This window comes from Mercenaria mercenaria, chromosome 13 (assembly GCF_021730395.1).
Source record: "Mercenaria mercenaria strain notata chromosome 13, MADL_Memer_1, whole genome shotgun sequence".
Classification (NCBI taxonomy): domain Eukaryota; kingdom Metazoa; phylum Mollusca; class Bivalvia; order Venerida; family Veneridae; genus Mercenaria; species Mercenaria mercenaria.
The window spans coordinates 79,229,404-79,251,156 of record NC_069373.1 but is presented as its reverse complement, the minus strand read 5'-3'; the positions used below and the strand labels follow the sequence as shown (position 1 = coordinate 79,251,156).

The 21,753-nt window shown below is 37.2% G+C and overlaps 1 protein-coding gene across 3 annotated transcripts in view; it reads right to left on the bottom strand.

Annotated features, from left to right (window-relative positions):
• The window catches only part of LOC123529478 (uncharacterized), a 36,975-nt gene extending 17,611 nt beyond the window's left edge, over positions 1-19,364 (bottom strand). The window contains exon 1 of one of the 3 annotated variants that reach the window (XM_053522434.1): positions 18,803-19,364. In XM_053522434.1, coding sequence (XP_053378409.1) covers positions 18,803-19,187 — 385 coding nt within the window. In that variant the 5' untranslated portion in view covers positions 19,188-19,364. The remainder of the gene's footprint in view (positions 1-18,802) is intronic. The other 2 variants (XM_053522433.1, XM_045309828.2) reach the window with 2 other exon arrangements.
• Between the last annotated feature and the right edge of the window lie 2,389 nt (positions 19,365-21,753).

The following is a 21,753-nucleotide window of genomic DNA, read 5'->3' as shown; positions in this document are numbered from 1 at the left end:
AACAGAGATATTTGACTTTGTAAAAAACTTTAACCAACGCGTACGCCGACGCCGACGCCGGGGAGAGTGCAAAAGCTCTACATTTTCTTCGGAAGGTCGAGCTAAAAACCAACAGACCGACCGACTGACCGACCGACCGCCAAGCTCACTCCTATATACCCCACCCCCCATACTTCGTTTTGTGGGGGTATAACCAGGTGTACAGCTGCACATTCTGACCAACATTCCTGTAAACATTGCTACCTCTAGGTCAAATACTTTCAGAGCTACGCATGACATAACATTAAAATGACCAACTTTTAACTACGTCAGGGGCCATAACTCCTACATGACTGAAAGAATCTGCACACGAAACCCCAGGTGCACAACTACACATGCTGACCAACATTCATGTAAAGTTTTGTGTCTCTACATCAAATACTTTTGGAGCTACGCGCGACACAACACTAAAATGACCAATTTTTACAGTCAGGGGCCATAACTCCTTCATGACGGAATGAATCTGCACACGAAACCCTAGGTCCACAACTGCACATGCTGACCAACATTTTGATTCCTGTAAACTTTGGTGACTCTAGGTCAAATACTTTTGGAGCTAAGCAAGACACATCATTAAAATGACCAATTTTTAACTTAGTCAGGGGCCATAACTCCTGCACGACTGAATAAATCCAGACGCAAAACCCCAGGTGCACAACTGCACATGCTGACCAACATCCCTGTAAACTTTGGGGACTCTAGGTCAAATACTTTTGGAGCTACGCACGACACATCATTAAAATGACCAATTTTTAACTTAGTCAGGGGCCATAACTCCTACATAACTGAATGAATCAAGGCTCAAAACCCTAGGTGCACAACTGCACATGCTGACTAACATTCTTGTAAAGTTTTGTGACTCCAGGTCAAATACTTTTGGAGCTAGGCGCATCACGACATTAAAACGGCCAATTTTTTTCAAAGTCAGGGGCCATAACTCCTACATGACTGAATGAATCCGGACGCAAAACCACAGGCGCACAACTACACATGCTGACCAACATTCCTCTGAAGTTTGTGACTCTACCTCAAATGCTTTTGGAGCTAGGCATGACACAACATTCTCGGACGGACGGAAAGACGGACGAACGCACGGACGACGGACGCTGCGCGATCACAAAAGCTCACCTTGTCACTTTGTGACAGGTGAGCTAAAAAACAATTGAATGTAACATTACATTTAAAACTATAGAACTATCTGTAAAGTTTACCTGGCGTTTCTTTTTCGTCATAGTATATTTAAAACAAGAGGGCCATCATGGTCCTGAATCGCTCACCTGTTCCCACATGACCCAGATCCAAATTTGATCTAAAGATCATCAATGTGAACATTCAGACCAACTTTCATACAGATCCCATGAAAAATATGGCCTCTAGAGAGGTCACAAGGTTTTTCTATTTTTTGACCTACTGGCCTAGTTTTTGACCTCATGTGAACCAGTTAATATCTTAACCTAGATATTATCAAGGTGAACATTCTGACCAATTTTCATGAAGATCCATTGAAAAGTATGGCCTCTAGAGAGGTCAAAAGGTATTTCTATTTTTAGACATACTGACATAGTTTTTGATCGCAGGTGATCAAGTTTCAAACTTGACCTAGTTATTATCAAGGTGAACATTCCGACCAATTTTCATGAAGATCCATTGAAAAATATGGCCTCTAGAGAGGTCACAGGGTTTTCTATTTTTACACCTACTGACCTAGTTTTTGACCGCAGCTGACCCAGTTTCGAATTTGACCTAGACATAGTCAAGACAAACATTGAAAAATATGGCCTCTAGAGAGGTCACAAGGTTTTTATATCTTTTAGACCTACTGACCTAGTTTTGGATCGCAGGTGACCAAGTTTCAAACTTGACCTAGATATCATCAATGTGAACATTCTGACCAATTTTCATGAAGATCCATTGAAAAATAAGGCCTCTAGAGAGGTCACAAGGTATTTCTATTTTTAGACATACTGACATAGTTTTTGATCGCAGGTGATCAAGTTTCAAACTTGACCTAGTTATTATCAAGGTGAACATTCCGACCAATTTTCATGAAGATCCATTGAAAAATATGGCCTCTAGAGAGGTCACAGGGTTTTCTATTTTTACACCTACTGACCTAGTTTTAAATCGCATGTAACCCAGTTTCGAACTTGACCTAGATATCATCAAGGTGAACATTCTTACCAACTTTCATAAAGATCCCATGAAAAATGTGACCTCTATAGAGTGGTCACAAGCAAAAGTTTACGCATGGACGCACGGACGACGGACGCTACGCGATCACAAAAGCTCACCTTGTCACTTTTTGACAGGTGAGCTAAAAATGTGATCTCTATAGAGTGTTCACAAGCTTTTCCTAAGAACTGACCTGGTGGCCTAGTTTTTGACCCCACATGACCCATATTCCAATGTAGCCTAGAGATCATCAAGATAAACATTCTGACCAAGTTTCATAAAGATACAGTCAAAAATGTTACCTCTAAATGTTACCTCTAGAGTGTTCACAAACTTTTCCTATGATTTGACCTGGTAACCTAGATTCTGACCCTACATGACCCAGATTCAAACTTAGCCTAGAAATCATCAAGATAAACATTCTGGCCAAGTTACATGAAGATACAGTCAAAAATGTGATCTCCACAGTGTTCACAAGCTTTTCCTATGATTTGACCTGGTGACCTAGTTTTAGATCCTACATGACCCAGTTTCGAACTTAGCCTAGAGATTTCCAACTTAAGATAAACATTCTGGCCAAGTTGCATGAAGATACAGTCAAAAATGTGACCTCTAGAGTGTTCACAAGTTTTTCCTATGATATGACCTGGTGACCTAGTTTTTGACCCCACATGACCCAGATTTGAACTTAGCCTAGAGATCATCAAGATTAAATTACTGACCAAGTTTCATGAAGATATAGTCATAAATGTGACCTCTACAGTGTTCACAAGTAATTGTGGACGGACAAACAACGGATGAAGGGCGATCACAAAAGCTCACCCTGTCATTATGTGACATGTGAGCTAAATATGATGGGTCGCATTATGTAAATACAGTTTACAGTATTCATATTGAATACCACACCTCTAGCCTCTGTACCGATTATCTGGAGGTCAGGTAACCAGACTGTCATTCTCTGTGTCTAGACATCCAGTTACCGGACCCCTGTAGGAAATGTATAATTTATCACTTTTTATAAATTTTATAACTATCTCCCTTTAATAATAAAAGTGTGTAAAAAGTGGATTATTTCTTTTCATTTCAATACAGTTGATAATTTTACATTTTCATTTGATAAATACCAGAATGTTCCAACTATCTGAGATAAAATGCAAGTTTAAAAACAATGTGTAGCTTTGGAATTAAATCATTTCCAATCTTGCGCAACCAAGATAGACAAAGGGAGGTAATAATAATTTTATAAATTGGTATTTCTAATGATTTATGGCAAAACATGTACTTGCAAACTGCAAATATTCTACAATTTAAATACAATAGTGCTTATATTCCTATCATGCCTTAGGCAAAATGTGTTTATTAAATTTTTACTTATGCTAAAATAATAATCTTGGTTGGGCAACCAGGATAGGCAGCATGCCCACTCATTTTTTGAATTAAGGGTACATGTACTCCCTGCCTTTGCAAAATAGGGGTACACTTCCAAACTTTGTGGGTACACTATGTATAGCAGATCTGATTTTTTTCTGTTTAACTGTTTATATTTGTATAAACAATATTTTTTCATGCAGGCTTGTATACTGCTTTGCTGCTTATAGTATGAGAGATAAAATAGAGCTTTAAGTTTTCTTCACATTTAAATTTCAACAGGTTCATGAAAAATTCTGTAACCAATGTTGGGCGGTTAAAATCGCCCCGGTCAATACTCCCTGAAGTGGTCAATACTGGTCAATACCGGTCAATACTCCCTGAAGTGGTCAATACTGGTTATTTTGTCAATACTGATTGTTAAGATATATTGCAGAGTTTGTGGACAATTAAATAATACCTGTTTAGAGCATCTGGGGCTTGATTAAGGTAAATACAGGCATTATTATATACATGTAGTTAAACCAACTATATACATACTCCTGAATTGGCCAGTAGTGGTCGATTAGTCAATACTGGTCAATACTTATCATTGAACATTTTCTATAACTTCTTCAATTGGCCTCTTTTCAGCCTTCTTGACAGGTTTGCTGATGCCAGGGCATTTTTCTCTATGTGATCTGAGTCTGATAACTTAAGCACTAATTTTAGAATTACAGTCTTTACACTTTGCCTTAAAATTTGCCATTCTCTGTCACATTATAACAAGAGGGCCATAATGGCCCTATATCGCTCACCTGAAGAAAGGCCACATCTTAACACGATTGCTGACTGAAACCTACTTTAAACCTTAATGTGTACTTAAATTTAAGTATTGGGGGAAAAGAAAAATATGTTCCTAACTAAACTTGAGCAATTCTGTAATTCAGACTGTTATTAAATTTAGACTGTTAATTACTTAATAACCTAACTTTGAAGACCAGTCAAATAATAGCAGTTTATGCTCAAGGAAATCAGTCGCCTGGAGGGCAGCTAACAGGTCTACAAAACCAGGTCTCACTAGGAGACTAGCAACTAAGCATCTTCACATAAAGTTGAACCAGAGCTATAATGGTAAACTTATAAACCCCTACTCCAGCTTTATAGTACATGGCAATTTTTGGGGATAGAGGCCGTCGTGAGAAAAATATTGAGAAATATATATTTTTTAAAACTTTAAAAAAAAAATAAAAAAATAAAAAATAAAAAATTGAAAAAAAAAAAAACAAATAAAATAAATAAATAAATGAAAAAAAATAAATAAAAAAAAAAAAAAATTAAAAAAAAAAAATTTAAAAAAAAATTATTACAAAAAAATTAAAAAGATTTTTATTAATTAGATTTAATAATTTAACAAAAAAAAAATTTAAACTTTAAAAAAAAAAAATAATAAATAGATTCTAAATAAAAATAAAATTAAAAAAAAAATTAAAAAAGTAAAAAAAATATATATATAATAAAATAACATAATAAATAAAAAAAAAAAATAAAAAAAAATCAGAAAAAAAAATTGAAAAATTAAAAATTAAAAAAAAAATGAATTAAAAGAAAAAAATTAAAAATTTAAACAAAAAAAAATTAAAAAAAAAAAAAAGGTCAGCAGGTCAATTTCACAGTCGGGTGACCCATAATCCTGTGAGGCTGAAAATGGCCCAGTGGTTAAAGAGGAGATGTCGTTTACAGGTTTTTCTATTTTTAGCTCTGGTGGCCATTTTGTTTAGCAGAGCAGAACCATTTGAGCAATTTTGCTAAGGGACCATCCAAGGCACAATCCTATAGTTTGGTTGAAATTGGCCTGGTGGTTAAGGAGGAGATGTCGTTTAAAGGCTTTTTCTATTTTAAGCTCTGGCGGCCATTTTGTTTAGCAGAGCTGAACCGTTCGAGCAATTTTGATAAAGGACCATCCAAGGAACAATCCTGTAAAGTTTGGATGAAATTGGCCCAGTGGTTAAGGAGGAGATGTCATTTAAAGGTTCTCTATTTTTAGCTCTGGCGGCCATTTTGTTTAGCGGAGCGGAACCGTTTGAGCAATTTTGGTAAAAGACCATCCAAGGAACAATCCTGTGAAATTTGGTTGAAATTGGCCCAGGGTTAAAGAGGAGATGTTGTTAAAAGGTTTTTCTATTTTTAGCTCTGGCGGCCATTTTGTTTAGCGGTGCGGAACCATTTGAGCAATTTTGCTAAGGGACCATGCAAGGAACAATCCTATTAAGTCTGGTGGAAATTGGCACAGTGGTTAAGGAGGAGATGTCGTTTAAAAGTTTTTTCTATTTTTAGCTCTGGCGGACATTTTGTTTAGCGGAGCGGAACTGTTTGAACAATTTTGATAAAGGACCATCCAAGGTACAATCCTGTAAAGTTTGGATGAAATTGGCCCAGTGGTTAAGGAGGAGATGTCATTTAAAGGTTTTTCTATTTTTAGCTCTGGCGGCATTTTGTTTAGCAGAGGGAACGTTTAAACAATTTGTAAAGGACCATCAAGGAACAATCTGTAAATTGGTGAAATTAGCTAGTGTACTAGCTAATCAAAAAAAAAATTGAAAAATAAAAATTAAAAAAAAAATGAATTAAAAAAGAAAAATTATTAAAAAATTTAAACAAAAAAAAAAAAAATTAAAAAAAAAAAAAAGGTCAGCAGGTCAATTTCACAGTCGGGTGACCCATAATCCTGTGAGGCTGAAAATGGCCCAGTGGTTAAAGAGGAGATGTCGTTTACAGGTTTTTCTATTTTTAGCTCTGGTGGCCATTTTGTTTAGCAGAGCAGAACCATTTGCGCAATTTTGGTAAGTGGCCACCCAAGGAACAATCCTATAAAGTTTGGTTGAAATTGGCCCAGTGGTTAAGGAGGAGATGTCGTTTAAAGGCTTTTTCTATTTTAAGCTCTGTCGGCCATTTTGTTTAGCAGAGCGGAACCGTTCGAGCAATTTTGATAAAGGACCATCCAAGGTACAATCCTGTAAAGTTTGGATGAAATTGGCCCAGTGGTTAAGGAGGAGATGTCATTTAAAGGTTTTTCTATTTTTAGCTCTGGCGGCCATTTTGTTTAGCAGAGCGGAACCGTTTGAGCAATTTTGGTAAAGGACCATCCAAGGAACAATCCTGTGAAATTTGGTTGAAATTAGCCTAGTGGTTAAAGAGGAGATGTCGTTAAAAGGTTTTTCTATTTTTAGCTCTGGTGGCCATTTTGTTTAGCGGAGCGGAACCATTTAGGCAATTTTGGTAAGGGACCAAGCAAGGAACAATCCTATTAAGTTTGGTTGAAATTGGCCCAGTGGTTAAGGAGAAGATGTACATGTTGTTTTAAGGTTTTTTCTATTTTTAGTTCTGGTGGCCATTTTGTTTAGCAGAGCGGAACCGTTTGAACAATTTTGGTAAAGGACCATCCAAGCAACAATCCTGTGAAGTTTGGTTGAAATTGGCCCAGTGGTTAAGAAGATGTTGTTTAAAGGTTTTTCTATTTTTAGCTCTGGCTGCCATTTTGTTAAGTGGAGCGGAACGATTTGAGCAATTTTGGTAAGGGACCACCCAAGGTACAACCCTATGAAGTTTGGTTGAAATTGGCCCAGTGGTATAGGAGGAGATGTCATTTGAAACAATTGTGGACGACGCACGACGGACGACGCACACCGGACACAGGGTGATCACTTAAGCTCACCCTTGAGCACTTCGTGCTCAGGTGAGGTAAAAATTCCATATTGGATCTCTGGGTTTCATTTAGCTGATTTAATATAATGAAAAATTGCTGTGAAAACATTAGACCAAACACCTTACCCTTTCTTTGAAGTGGTTTAATTGTGTTTGGAGAGCAACTGTCAGTCACACTGACTAATTGACACTGTCTTACAATATACAATAGAGATTTACCCTAAGCCTTTTTTACGCAAGGGAAACAATCTAATTATATAGTTTTTATATTTATATAATTATATATATTTTTTAGCTCAAATAACTCTTTTTCAGGAAATGATATTTTAATAATTTTTTCAGTCCTTATATTCTGATGCAGTTAATATAATATAGATAGCTCCTACTTGAAGTTCGTATTTTCAGTAACAATGCCTATATACAATAGACTGTTTGTCACTAATAACCTGGCATTAAGCCAGTGATAAATTGAAACTGTCATGATCAATAATCCCATTGTATTAATCTGTTGAAAATAAGTCAAGCAGTTAAAAAGTATTGACCACTATTTGTACTGATAAGGTCATATTGCGTAGGACCAAAATTTTAATTGACCAGCATGACCAGTATTGTTCCAAACAAAATTTTACATTATTTCATATTGCTTTAATATTACTTGATTAATATAATTTTAGCTTTATATTACTGTTACAGCCTGTGTTAATCTGTGAATCTAAAAGTGTTAAATAAATCAGTACTGAAACCCCAATATAGACCACACTATTGAATTGACCAGTATCGATCAGTATTGACCGGTTTTAACCAGTACTGACCGCCGGCCCAGTCAATACTCATATTGACCCACTTTTTGCCAACATTGTCTGTAACCATGTATTATTGTCACGTTAACGTCGGAGTTTTCAGCAAAATTTATGTATTTCCCATTTTCATGAACGAACACGATTCATCCGAAATACCATACACTCAACCAACGACTGGTAAAATAACTCATCCATGATAAATGGCCTACTAACAAATATGTAACTTATATCAAAAATGCAGTCCATTATCGAAGGACATAATATTGACTAACCTTTTGCTACATGTAGGTTCATAAAATGTAAAATACTTTTCTCCATGGACTTTGAGTTTTTATTTTCCCCACATGATGCCCATGACGTCACACTAATACACTTACCAAACCACTTTATCATTTATGCGGCTGACAATTACGCCGAGAAATAGGTGATGGGAACAATATTATCTCCAGATCTGTATTTTAGACTTTACCACACATTTCAGCAAGTGCACAATGAAAAATACATCGCAGCTGAATATAGGGGGATTAGGAGCCCAAAATCTCTGCGCGCATGTACCCCTAACAAGCGATTTTTGTGCGTGCATTTGATATTTTGTATGTGATTCATGTACTGCAGCGCATGAATGGGTTTTCTGACAGGTTTAAAAATACTTCAATTGAAAATTAGACATTTATGAAGAACGTTATGAATACAAATAAGTGTAAACAATCAGTAAAAACAAGTTTCGAACAAATCCAATAGTTGACCAAAATCTGATTTACCACCTTTCACTATGAAAATGAGTGGGCATGCTGTTAAATGTTCAAAGTACCACTACATAACCAACAATATTCGGGCCAGTACAGGGCTTTTTTCCCTAAAATTGTGAAGGAGCCTGGGCCTGGTCATTTTGTGAAAAATAGCGGCGTAAATATGAAAATTGTGAAACAACAGGGCCATGATGGCCCTATATCGCTCACCTGAGCTTTGTTGCTTGCTTTAACAAAATTCTTTGCTTCAGTAACAAAAAAACTAGGTGAGTATTTCATGGTAAATTCCTGAACATTCTGACCTAGTCTTATGAAGCTATGGTCATAATGTGGCCTTAGAGTGTTAACAAGTTTTTCCTTTGATTTCACCTGGTGACCTAGTTTTTGACCCCCACATGACCCATATTAACATTTGACCTAGATATCATAAAACAAACATTCTGACCAAATCTCATGAGTTTCAAACATAAACTGTTGTCTCAAGTTTAAATAAAATTCCCTTTGATTTGACCTAGTGACCTAGTTGTTGACCCCTCCTGACCGAGATTCAAATCTGACCTAAAGATCATCAAAATTAACAATCTGACCAAGTTTCATGAAGATATTGCCATAAATAAGGCCTCAAGAGTGTTAACAAGCTTTTCTTTATATTTGACCTGGTGACCTAGTTTTTGACCCCAAATGACCCAGATTCAAACTTGACATAAACGAACATTCTGACCAATTCTCATCAGTTTCAAATTTAAACTGTGGCCTCTAGAGTGTTAACAAGCTTTTCGTTACCTTTGACATTGTGACCTAGTTTTTGACCCCATGTGACCCAAATTCGAACTTGACTTGGAAGTCATCACGACAAACATACTGACCAATTCTCATGAGTTTCAAACTTAAACTATGGTCTCTAAAGTGTTAACAAGCTTTTCCTATGATTTGACCTCATGACCTAGTTCTTCACCCCACATGACCCAGATTCAAAACTGACCTAAAATTCATCAAGAATACCATTCTGACCAAGTTTCATGAAGATATGGTCATAAATGTGGCCTCAAGCATGTTAACAAGCTTTTCTTTATATTTGACCTGATGGCCTAGATTTTGACCCCAAACGACCCAGATTCAAACTTCAAATTTGACCTAGAGGTGATCAAGACAAACATTCTGACCAATTCTCATGAGTTTCAAACTTAAGCTGTGGCCTCTAGAGTATTAACAAGCTTTCCATTATATTTGACCTGGAGACCTAGTTTTTGAACCCACATGACCCAGATTTGATCTTGACTTGAAAGTCATCAAGACAAACATACTGACCAATTTTCATGAGTTTCAAACTTAAACTGTGGTCTCTAGAGTGTTAACAAGCTTTTCCTTTGATTTGACCTCATGACCTAGTTTCTGACCCCACATGAACCAGATTCTAATCTGACCTAAATATCATCAAGAATACCATCCTGATCATGTTTTATGAAGAAATGGTCATAAATGTGGCCTCGAGCATGTTAACAAGTTTTTCTTTATATTTGACATGATGACCTAGTTTTTGACCCAACGTGACCCAGATTCAAACTTGCCCTAGATGTGATCAAGACAAACATTCTGACCATTTATCATGAGTTTCCAACTTAAACTGTGGTTTCTAGAGTGTTAACAAGCTTTTCCTTTGATTTGACCTGGTGACCTAGTTTTTGACCCCTGATGACCCAATATCGAATTCATTCAAGGTTTACTTGAGGGTAACATTCTGACCAAGTTTTAATAAGATTGCGCCAAAATTTTGACCGCTAGAGAGTTAACAAGCTTTTCATTTGATTTGACCTGGTGACCTAGTTTTTGACCGCAGATGACCCAATATCAAATTCTTCCAAGATTTTATAGAGGGTTACATTCTGACCAAGTTTCATTAAGATTGGGCCAAAATTGTGACCATTAGAATGTTAACAGTCAAATTGTGGACGGAAGGACGATGGATGAAGGGTGATCACAAATACTCACCCTGTCACTACGTGACAGGTGAGCTAAAAAAAACAAAGGGTAAGGCCACCAGACTCGTTTAATCTTTTATCTAAAATCCGGACTTCTATCCATATCCTGACTCAAAGACACAAAAAGATCATTCTTTCATATAATTTATCTCTGGATACAGACAATTCCGCTAAATGAACCAACAAATAAGTCCATATATCAGAATCATCTAGGCCTTCTGGTTTATTTATACAAAATTTTTGAAGATTTTCCTATGTAAAATCAAGTGACTCCTGGGGTGGGGTCAATTTTGACCCCATGGGTCATGATTTGAAAAACAAGAGCTGTCGGAGGACAGCAACGCTCGACTATTCAACAGCCTTGTCAATTGAATGAATACAAAAGTTGAAAAAGGGGCATAATTTTGTAAAATGCAAAGTAGAGGTATTGAACCTCTGTACTGCATGTCATATCATGACAGTGAACAAGTGTGTGAAGTTTCAATCCTTTCCAATTTGTGGATACTGAGATACCAGCTTACATACAAAAACTTAACAAAAAACTGCTAAGTCTAAGGGGCATAATTTTGTAAAAATGCCAAGTAGAGTTATGGGACCTTCACAGTGCATGTTAGATCATGACAGTGAACAAGTGTGTGAAGTTTCAATCCATTCCAATTAGTGGATACTGAGATATCAGATTACATACAAAAATTTAACCAAAAACTGCTAAGTCGAAAAAGGGGCATAATTTTGAAAAAAAAGAGAGTAGAGTTATGGGACTTGCTTAGTGCATGTCAGATCATGATAGTAAACAAGTATGTGAAGTTTCAATCCATTCCCATTAGTAAGTACTGAGATACCAGCTTACATACAAAACCTTAACCAAAAATTTCTAAGTCGAAAAAGGGGCATAATTTTGTAAAAAAGCAAAATAGAGTTATGGAATCTGTGCAATGTAGATCAGTTCATCACAGTGAATAAGTGTGTGAAGTTTCAATCCATTCCCACAAGTGGTTACTGAGTTACCAGCTTACATACAAAACCTTAACCAAAAATTTCTAAGTCGAAAAAGGGGCATAATTTTGTAAAAAAGCAAAATAGAGTTATGGAACCTGTGCAATGTAAGTCAGTTTGTCACAGTGAATAAGTGTGTGAAGTTTCAATCCATTCCCACAAGTGGTTACTGAGATACCAGCTTACATACAAAACCTTAACCAAAATCGGGACGCGGACGCGGACGCCGACGCCGACGCATGGGCGAGTGCAATAGCTCACTATTCTATGAATAGTCGAGCTAAAAATTGTAGAGGTCTGCTAGGCAATGCTACAAGCAAAATATCTAAGCTCTAGGCCTTCTGGTTTAATTTTTAAAAAATTTTGAAGATTTTCCAATAGAACTCTATGTAAAATCAAGTGACCCCTGGGGCGAGGTCAATTTTGACCCCGCGGACATGATTTGAACAACTTTAGTAGAGGTACACTAGATGATGCCACATACCAAGAATCAAAGCCCTAGTCCCTGTGGTTTTGGACAAGAAGATTTTCAAAGTTTTCCCTATATACATGTAACTCTATGTAAACCCTGTGACCCCCAGGGAGGGGCCATATTTGACCCTAGAGAGATAATTTGAACAATTTTGGTAGAGGACCACTAGATGATGCTACACACCTGATATCAAAGCCCTAGGCCCTAAGGTTTTCTACAAGAAGATTTTCAAAGTTTTCCCTATATAAGTCTATATATAAACCATGTGACCCCCGGGGCGGGGCCATATTTGACCCTAGGGAAATAATTTGAACACTTTTGGTAGAGGACCATTAGTTGATGCTACACACCAGATATGAAAGCCCTAGACCCTGTGGTTTTACAAGAAGATTTTCAAAGTTTTCCCTATATAACTCTATATAAACCATGTGACCCCCGGGGTGGGGCCATATTTAACCCTAGGGGGATAATTTGAACAATTTTGGTAGAGGACCACTAGATGATGCTACACACCAGATATCAAAGCCTGTGGTTTTTGGTCAAGAAGATTTTCAAAGTTTTCCCTATATAACTCTATATAAACCATGTGACCCCCGGGGCGGGGCCATATTTGACCCTAGGGGGATAATTTGAACAATTTTGGTAGAGGACCACTAGATGATGCTACACACCAGATATCAAAGCCCTAGGCCCTGTGGTTTTGGACAAGAAGATTTTTTAAGTTTTTCCTTTTGGTTGCCATGGCAACCAGAGTTCTATATGGAATTTAATTCTTTGAATAATTTTGAAAGGGGACCACCCAAGGATCACTCCTGTGAAGTTTGAAGTAATTCTGCCCAGTGGTTTTCAAGAAGAAGATTTTTTTAGAAAATGTTGACAGACGCACAACGCACAACGGACGCCGGACATTGACCCATCACAATAGCTCACCATGAGCCTTTGGCTCAGGTGAGCTAAAAAGTATTTGCAAAATTTATGTATGTACATATTATTGTATGAACAAATAATAAAGAGAATATGGATTTAAATATTATCCAATGTTACATGATGTAGTATGATTACTTTCAGATAAATCCATCAAACAAAATAACTGGTAAAATATATTTATTTGTCAATAATACTTGCATATTTTCAGTATAAAATTGTATTTTTATAGAGATTCTCAGGAAGTACTGTACTATAAAAAGAATTATATAAAGAGACAAAAATTGTGTTCTCCAAAGTGTTAACATTAATGGGTTAAAATTCCCAGTGTTATTTGATTTACGAACAGTTTAACTGTTATTACTTCTGTTTGACTAATTTTTGTTGTATAAATATGAGATTTGTCACAAAATAATAAAAGAAACAGAAATTTTATAAACACTTATAGTACTTGGCATTTCTGGAGGCAATTTTGTAATATAAGTACACTTATTTGTATTATTATTATCGCTGTAGGTATAAATTTCGTTTCTTCTCGGTACTTACCGTGTAATGCAGTACCGCTACACTACTCGATTAAAAAATTTATTATTTTACAACTGCTTGAAATGAAGTTCACTGGAACATAAACAATGAAATTAGGTCCGATAATTTGTGAAAATCCGCATGGAATTGTGTGCAAATTTGGATTGTGAAGGGGCTGAATATCGACCCCTGTTAAAGAAGGAAAAAAAGCCCTGCTAAGTAGATAGTGATCCGGGCCAGTAGATCCTGCAAGCTCGGTTACCCGAATGGCCTATACAGTTTAATGAAAAAAAACAAACAAGAGCTGTCACTAATGATGACTAATGCCCACCCCCCCCCCCCCCCCCCCACCCCCGCAGTGTCTTGATCTTTGACCTGGTGACCTTGACCTTTGACCTGGTGACCCCAAAGTCAGTAGGTGTCCTGTACTCAATGAGTACTATCATCATGACTTGTGAAGTTTGAAGGTCCTGGGTGCAGTGGTTCGCGAGTAAAGTGCCTTCATGAAAATAGTTAACGTTGTGACGAACTAACGAACGAACTAATATGCCTCCCTTCGGGGGCATAAAAACACCTACCTACCAACCCCATACCTGTCAAGACACACGCATTGCACGTGTGTCACACGCATTTCGGCCCTAGATCACGCTCGCACGCCTACTATTCAATGTCACACGCATTTTAAAGAAATAAAGCAATCGTTTTTTCATAGAAAATTATTGAATCAAACAAGCGAGGCAACGTTGACACGATGTTTTCATACCGTATAATACAGCTTTTACATTCACCGGTGCAACGTGTTATTTCTACCGCATGAATAAACGTCACAAAAAGTAAACATGGAGGGAGACTATTCAAAACCAGATCTATTTTGTGTTAAAAATCTAAATTTTCCATGTGAGAGCATTTCCGGCTTTTAGGGATCATCGCCCTCCGGACCCCTAAGAGGGATAACCTTCCCTTCAAACCCCGATCACACTCCTGGCCTTTGCAGAGCCTTGACAGCTATGCAACCCATTAAAAAAACGGTGTGTCGCATTACAGGAAACATACTATTTTTTAAGGATGGCCTTATGTAAATACTGTTTACAGTATTCATATTGAATATCACACCCCTAGCCTGCCCTTTACCGGTTATCTAGAGGTCAGGTAGCCAGACCGCCATACTCTGCATCTAGACCGCTAAAAAGCTCCTTTGGAAGCACAGAATGCAACCAAGAAGAATAATAGCAGTAATGAAATGTGCAACACTACTCATGCCCCCTCGCCTGGCTTAAGCGGAACTCTATTACACATAATATTATATTGAATGAACTCCATGATCACAAAGGACCAGAAAATATAACAACACTGAATCCAAGTACGGGGAGACTTTTTACAGCCGCCACACGGCACTTAAAGACTGCTGTTGTGAATAATTAAAGTGAGGAGGAGTGTAGTGATTCGAGGCTTCTTGTTAACCAGAAGGCAGGTTTGCTCATTTGGTAGAGCACCTGACTTGCAAGCAGGTTGTCATAGGTTCGAGTCCTACAATGGGTTGATGATTTTCTTATTAAAATACAACATTGACAATAATTATCAAGGGATCCCGATGTAAACAGATTGTATTTAAATGATATTTTCGAAGGAAGTGGCTAGAGGTCCGGTAACCGGACCTCTAGACAACCCGTACAGGACAGGCTAGAGGTCCGGTAATCAATATGAATACTATGAACGGTATTTACATAAGAGCTATCTTTAAAACTGGAGATTTTTTCAAAAGTTTGTTCTCTTCTTTTACTCGTTGTTTTAAATAAAGCCCTGATAAATCACAGGAAACAAAAATATTTATAATTCTTTATCCCGGGAAAAATATGATCGCAAATTCCACAAATCAAAATATTTGTCTGCCGTAATCGGCAGCTTCTCGGAACCAAAGAGCTATAAAAATAAATAGATCGGCAACTGGAAAGGCATATAGAGCAAACCTCGCCAACATCCCGTGACAACTGAATGAGATCTCGTTGTAAGCGTCTGTTGATCACAATTGATCAAGTCGGCAAACGCTTTTAAATAAGGTTACTTTCGGATCGATTGTTTATAATGATAATGGTGCTTTTTTAATGTTATTAGTATTTTCTACACGGGGAAAGAATGAATTTATGATTGGAAGTCTAAGAAATCAACAGTTTTCGTTTGAAAAAAGGACTCTTCTCCGTTTATTACGCGCTGGGCGTACCGCCAATTTTATACTTCAGTAAGCGTCTGTTGATTTGATCACGGTTGATCAAGTCGGCAAACACTTTGAAATAAGATAACACTCTAACACGAGATGACACGGGATTATCCCCAGTTGCTATTCTGTGTATTTTTAGTTCTTTGTCGGAACTGATGAATTGAAAATATTAATAATTTTGCTCATAAAGTATTTGCAACTTAATGAAAACAAATCATAACTTTCATCAGCAATAATTGGTTTAACAGGACATAATAGTACACGTTTATTGATTACCGGACCTCTAGACTCCGGGTCTAGAGGTCCGGTTACCGTTTTTTATTTGCTCAAGTAAAACGAATTCAAGAAGTTGTGTCAAAAAATAAGCTTATTAATTATCTTAATTCATCAGTCCCAAAAATAACAAGAATCTCATAAAAGCTTATGATTACGGCATATAATTAATTGCAATTAATTATTTGACGAATTTGCGATCGTATTTTTCCCGGGATTAAAGAATTATAAATACTTCTGTTTCCCATGACTTACATTTATTTAATTAAAATAAGAGAACAAACATAATAATCATAAAAATAATCCCTCATAAAATATGTTCTCTTAGCTCCTAATAAATACCGTTCTCAGTATTCATATTGATTACCGGACCTCTAGCCTGCCCTGTAAGGATTGTCTAGAGGTCCAGTAACCGCACCTCTAGACTCCGGGTCTTTAGCCACTGTCATTTTCAAACTCCTTTAAAAACCGATTCCAACCGATGGATTCAGACAGAATACCACAGATAAATATACTGATTTATGTGGAGTTTCTCCTCCCCCAGGGCTTTTCTTCAGGAAATTGGGAATAGGCCTTGGCCTTTCATATTGGGAAATTTATGCGCGATAATTGTCCATTTTGGGAAAAATAATCAACAGGAAGTAAACACCAAAAGACAAATTAAATTTATCTCCCTTGAAACACAAGACTAAAATCAAGGCAATGGAACAATTCAACATAACGCATTAGACTTGTAGTCAGGTCGGAGATTTCCCCTGGATTGAGAGAGACTCTCTCGATCTTAACACTGTCTCTCGTTTGAAAGACAAAATGTCTTTCAATCGAAAGACAGTACATGGCTTAAGTGTTAAAAAAACATGAAATCATTATTAAAATAACCATTTTATTAAAGTCGCATAACTTATTCATTTAAACAACTTAATTGTTATTTCAAGTCAACTTTTCAAGAAACATGTTTTCGAAGTTTGTTTAACTTTAATAGCATTATAATGCTTTAAAAACAAAATTCCTAAATAATCTAGGTTTTGAAAAGTTGATAAAAGAAAGATAATTTTCACTATATGAAATAAATTTGCGCATTATGAAATGCGAGTTTTAATTTTTCTTTCGTTGATTTTCATTGTTTAAGCTAATTTTAGTCTTTCTATCCAAAGAAGTATAAAATACACAGAATGGCAACTGACTTTAATCTCGCGTGAGCTCGTGTCAGAGCGTGATTCGGCGTTATCTTACTAAAAACAAACATCGGCGAGCATGGAGTTACAATTTGTACCTTTAAAACTACATTTAAAATACATGTTAGCTTCTAAAACAAAATTAGTTTAATGTGAAATGGTCTTAAGACACGAAGTACACGTTTTTTTTTTGCCATCGAAAGATGCGTGGTCATACGGTGATAATTATTTTACCGATGAATAATTGCTTTCGCATACAAAATGGCGCGTGGAGAAAGCGCCACTTCCGGTAAACGAGATCTCGTTTTTTTGTCACGGGAAGTTGGAGAGATTTGCTCTATATGCCTTTCAAGTTGCCAATCTATTTATTTTTATAGCTCTTTGTTCTATCTAATGACATTTTGTCTTTCGATTGAGAGACAATGTTTAGATCAAGAGAATTGATGTCTCTCAATCCAGGTGGTCTTCGACCTGGTAATGTGTCACATGTGGCTCTGTTCAGTGTTAGGCTATAGTGCAACAAAAAATCAGTACCAGACAAATGCTTCCTCTGGAAATACTAAAATGTAAACAAAATCTTAACCAATAAATTCTTTGGGATTTTGGGAAATATCTCTGCCACAGTTGGGAAAAAATAGTATATTTTTGGATTGGGAAGGGACAGGCCTCTGTTATCTATCACAGACATGAGTTTCTCACTTATCGGACAGAAAAATCTCTATTTTTAGAAGTGCTGGAAAATCTTATCTCACATGGGTTATCCCACACTCCTGTGACGGACTCCTTCATGCGCTGAATATACATATTATTTATGTAAAATAATTAAAAATCAGGTACCTTTATCTTTTCTCTCCGTTCCTTATAGTGTATTTCTCGATTCAAAATTCGTTACTTTATGATAAGAACGTACCGTTACGTTACAAACGATAAAACTAAAGCGGAACTTTGTTTTTGTGCGTCACTGAAATATCACGACGTCACTTCTGCTTACGGACGCCAATTTCCCGCATTTTAAGTAGTTTCATATTTTTATGCTTGTTTTTATTGTTTCTGTTGTGGTAAGTGAGAAATAGAATCCATCATTGGTGTTCGGTGAAGATCGGAAATCCCAACCCTCGGGCTCACCGCTCAAGTCTAAAACTCGGCTCAGCCTCGTTTAAGACTTGAGCGGTGCGCCCTCGGGTTGGGATTTTCTGATCTTAACCGAAGACCAATGATGGATTCTCTATATCAGACCTGGGACCTATAAAAAAAATCCTGTTCTCATTTTAAATCTTAATATCTTCTGAAGAGGGCTCATATTTCACTATTTATTTTTGTTTTTGGGCATGTGTCTGTTATATAAGGATGAAAAGCCCTGTCCCCTTATTAGACCTTCCTGAACAGACTTGGCAAATACTATGAACACTGTGAAAACAGTGAAATACTCACCATCTATTTCATCCATGAAATCTATCAATCTTTTAACTGCTGTCAAGCGACCATCAGAAATAACAGTGTCATCGACTTTATCAGAATCTTCTAAAAGCATCTGAATAAGAGATATCTCGAACAAATCTGAAAACAGCGCGATTTGTTGATTTTTTTCTTCTGGATCTTCAATGCTTCTGAGCGTTTTGCACCAGGCATCAGAAAAGCACACGGGGAAAGCACCATTGCAATTTATTATCCGAAGAAAGCAAAATAACAATAATGCGTCAGCGTTTAGTTCTTCAATTGCTGTACAAATAACACGTTTATGCTTCAAAAGAAGTTTTTTTGCTTCGAGCGTTCTCAACGACCCTTTCATTTTCCTTCTCTTGTTGAGAGACGCCATTGTTGTTGTTGTTGTTGTCAAGTAGATTCCCCCTTGACTTGTATTTCATTTTTCCATACTGTAGTCTATTAGAAAGTTTCAACGTATTTTACATTGTTTAATATGCTTTAACGATCATTGGGCAAGATTCTTTAATGATACTTAATTTCACAATATTAATAAGTTTAAGGCTGTTTTTCATTGTATCATATGCATGCTTTACCTGTCACTGGGTTTACTTGTAAGATTCTATCTATAAATACTGCATGACACCCTTGCGAGTATTTTACCCCTTGCCTAAACTGGTCCAGGGTAGGTGCTTGAGCAATGTCAGCCGGCAAAGAATTCCAGAGAATGATGGTAGCCGGGTAGAAAGAGAACTTGTAATAATTACAGGGTGTTTGAATTTGCCGGAAAGATTGGGAATGCATGTGTCACTTTAGTGAGCCGGGTAGGAGGTAAAATATAAGAAGGCATTGGCACTGCAACCAGTCCATGGACAATCTTGTAAAACATCAGTAGTCTGGCATCATTTCTTCTGTTTGCAAGGGAACGCCACCCCAATTGCTTTAACATGTGTGTGACACTGCTGTAATTTGAATAGTCATTCTATAATAGATTCTATAATGATACTTCATCTCATAATACTGTATAAGAAATTATGAAGCTGTTTTACATTGTATAATGTGCTTTATGGTAGACTGACTACTTTTAGCATTGTATTTCATGCCTTTCATGAACATGGTAAATGTTGATGCCCATATGGGCCAAACATAAGAAAATAAACTTGAAAACTTGAAAACTTGTCGAGGCACCCAAGGGTAAGAATCCTTTCCCTTGGTAAAAATCTTGCAGCGATGATAATAATCCAATGGAATAAGAATAACACAATTATATCCAAGGCGAATTTATACACAGAATTAATATAACTTCAGGATTGATTTCACACAATAGGCCTAGATTTTGCTGAACTTTTCACTTTTCCACTTAAATTTCTAGATTAGATTTCTTCATTTTTTTAGCCTAATTTTCACTTTTCACACTCTTGACTATGACATTCCTTCACCTATCTTATCACTTTATTTTCACCGGATTTAATTTTCACTTCAAATATTTACTGACCACCTTATTCAATTTAATCCTATTTTTATTATATATAGTCAGCTTGTTGTGTTGTGAGTAGGTTGTTAGTCTTCATGTACCACTTCAGACGTGCATTTACAATCCTCTCCATGGTCTTTCCAACATAACTGGTTAGACTGATTGGACGATTGCTTTCAGCCTTCCTTGGATCCTTCCCTTTCTTATGGATGGGGATCATGACTGCCTCTTTCCATATCTGTGTAAGTAATCCTTGTGTCCAGCTGTAGTTGTAAATTTCCAGGAGTTTGCAAATTGCTGCAGTGCCTAACTGGGTCAGCATTTCATTTGTGACTCCATCTGGTCCAGGAGACTTCTTTGTCTTCGACTGTCTGAGGCTTGTCTGTAACTCATGTAGTTTAAGACTCTGTTTCATGCATTCAGATGTCACTTGACTTGTCTTGACCGTTCCAAGGCGGTGCCCCATTGTGTTCCTTTATTTGTTTGTTTTGTCCTTGTGTGTTTGCTTTGTTTGTGTGTGTGTGTGGTGTGCGTGTGTTGATATTGTGCGCGTTTGGGGAGGCTGCGTTTTTAGAACGTGGCTTTCCCTGTTGGATATTCTTCCTTGTTTTTGTCTGCCTTTCCCTTTTTTCTCTTCGGGCCGTTCCCTGTTGATGGGGATGTTGGAAACATCTTTGTAGTTGGAGGCAAAAGTGTTTGCCGCTTGTTTACCTGTCAAAAGTTCACCATTCTCTCCAGAGTTGTTGAGCCTCTCCCTGTGTCTTCACCGTTCAGCTGTCTCGTCAATCTCCATAGCTTTTGACCATCTCGCTCTAGGTTGAGCGAGGCTGTTTTATTTCTCCAGCTCTTCCTATGTGCTTCCAGTTTGTGCCTGAGGAATGTTTCCTTGGCTTGCTGTAGAGAAAGGTTACTTTCTTGTGATGAATTGTTTCCTGCTTCCTCCCTGGCTTCTGATAGCTTTGCCTGTAGATTCACCAACTCCTCACTTAAGTAGGGCTTATAGTCCTTTCTTGCTCCTCTTGGAATGGCGCTGTAAGCAGCCTTTAGTATACTGGCGTTGAAGTCTTTGACAACCCGGTTGATGTCTGTACCTTCCAATTTGATGTCTTTACAGAGCTCATCACTCAGACTTTGGTCAAAGGTCCATCTGGCCTTCTTGTAGTTCCATCTGGGGATGATGGGTGAAGATAAGGCTATACGGTCCTTAGTAAAATGGACTGGGCGATGATCGCTACCTCCTAGATGCTCATCAACTTCCCGTTTGACATGTCCGTGTATGTCATCAGTACATAAAGCAAGGTCAGGGGTTGACGTTGTTCGCCAGCTTCTGGTGTAAAAAGTTGGGGGATCGTGCGGCTTGTTGATGAGAATAAGTTTGTTATCATCTTGCCAGGTCTCCATCTCCTTTCCGCGTTAATCCAGGTGGTAATATCCCCAGCTTTGTGAGTGACTGTTTAAGTCTCCTATAATGATGAACCTGGTTCCA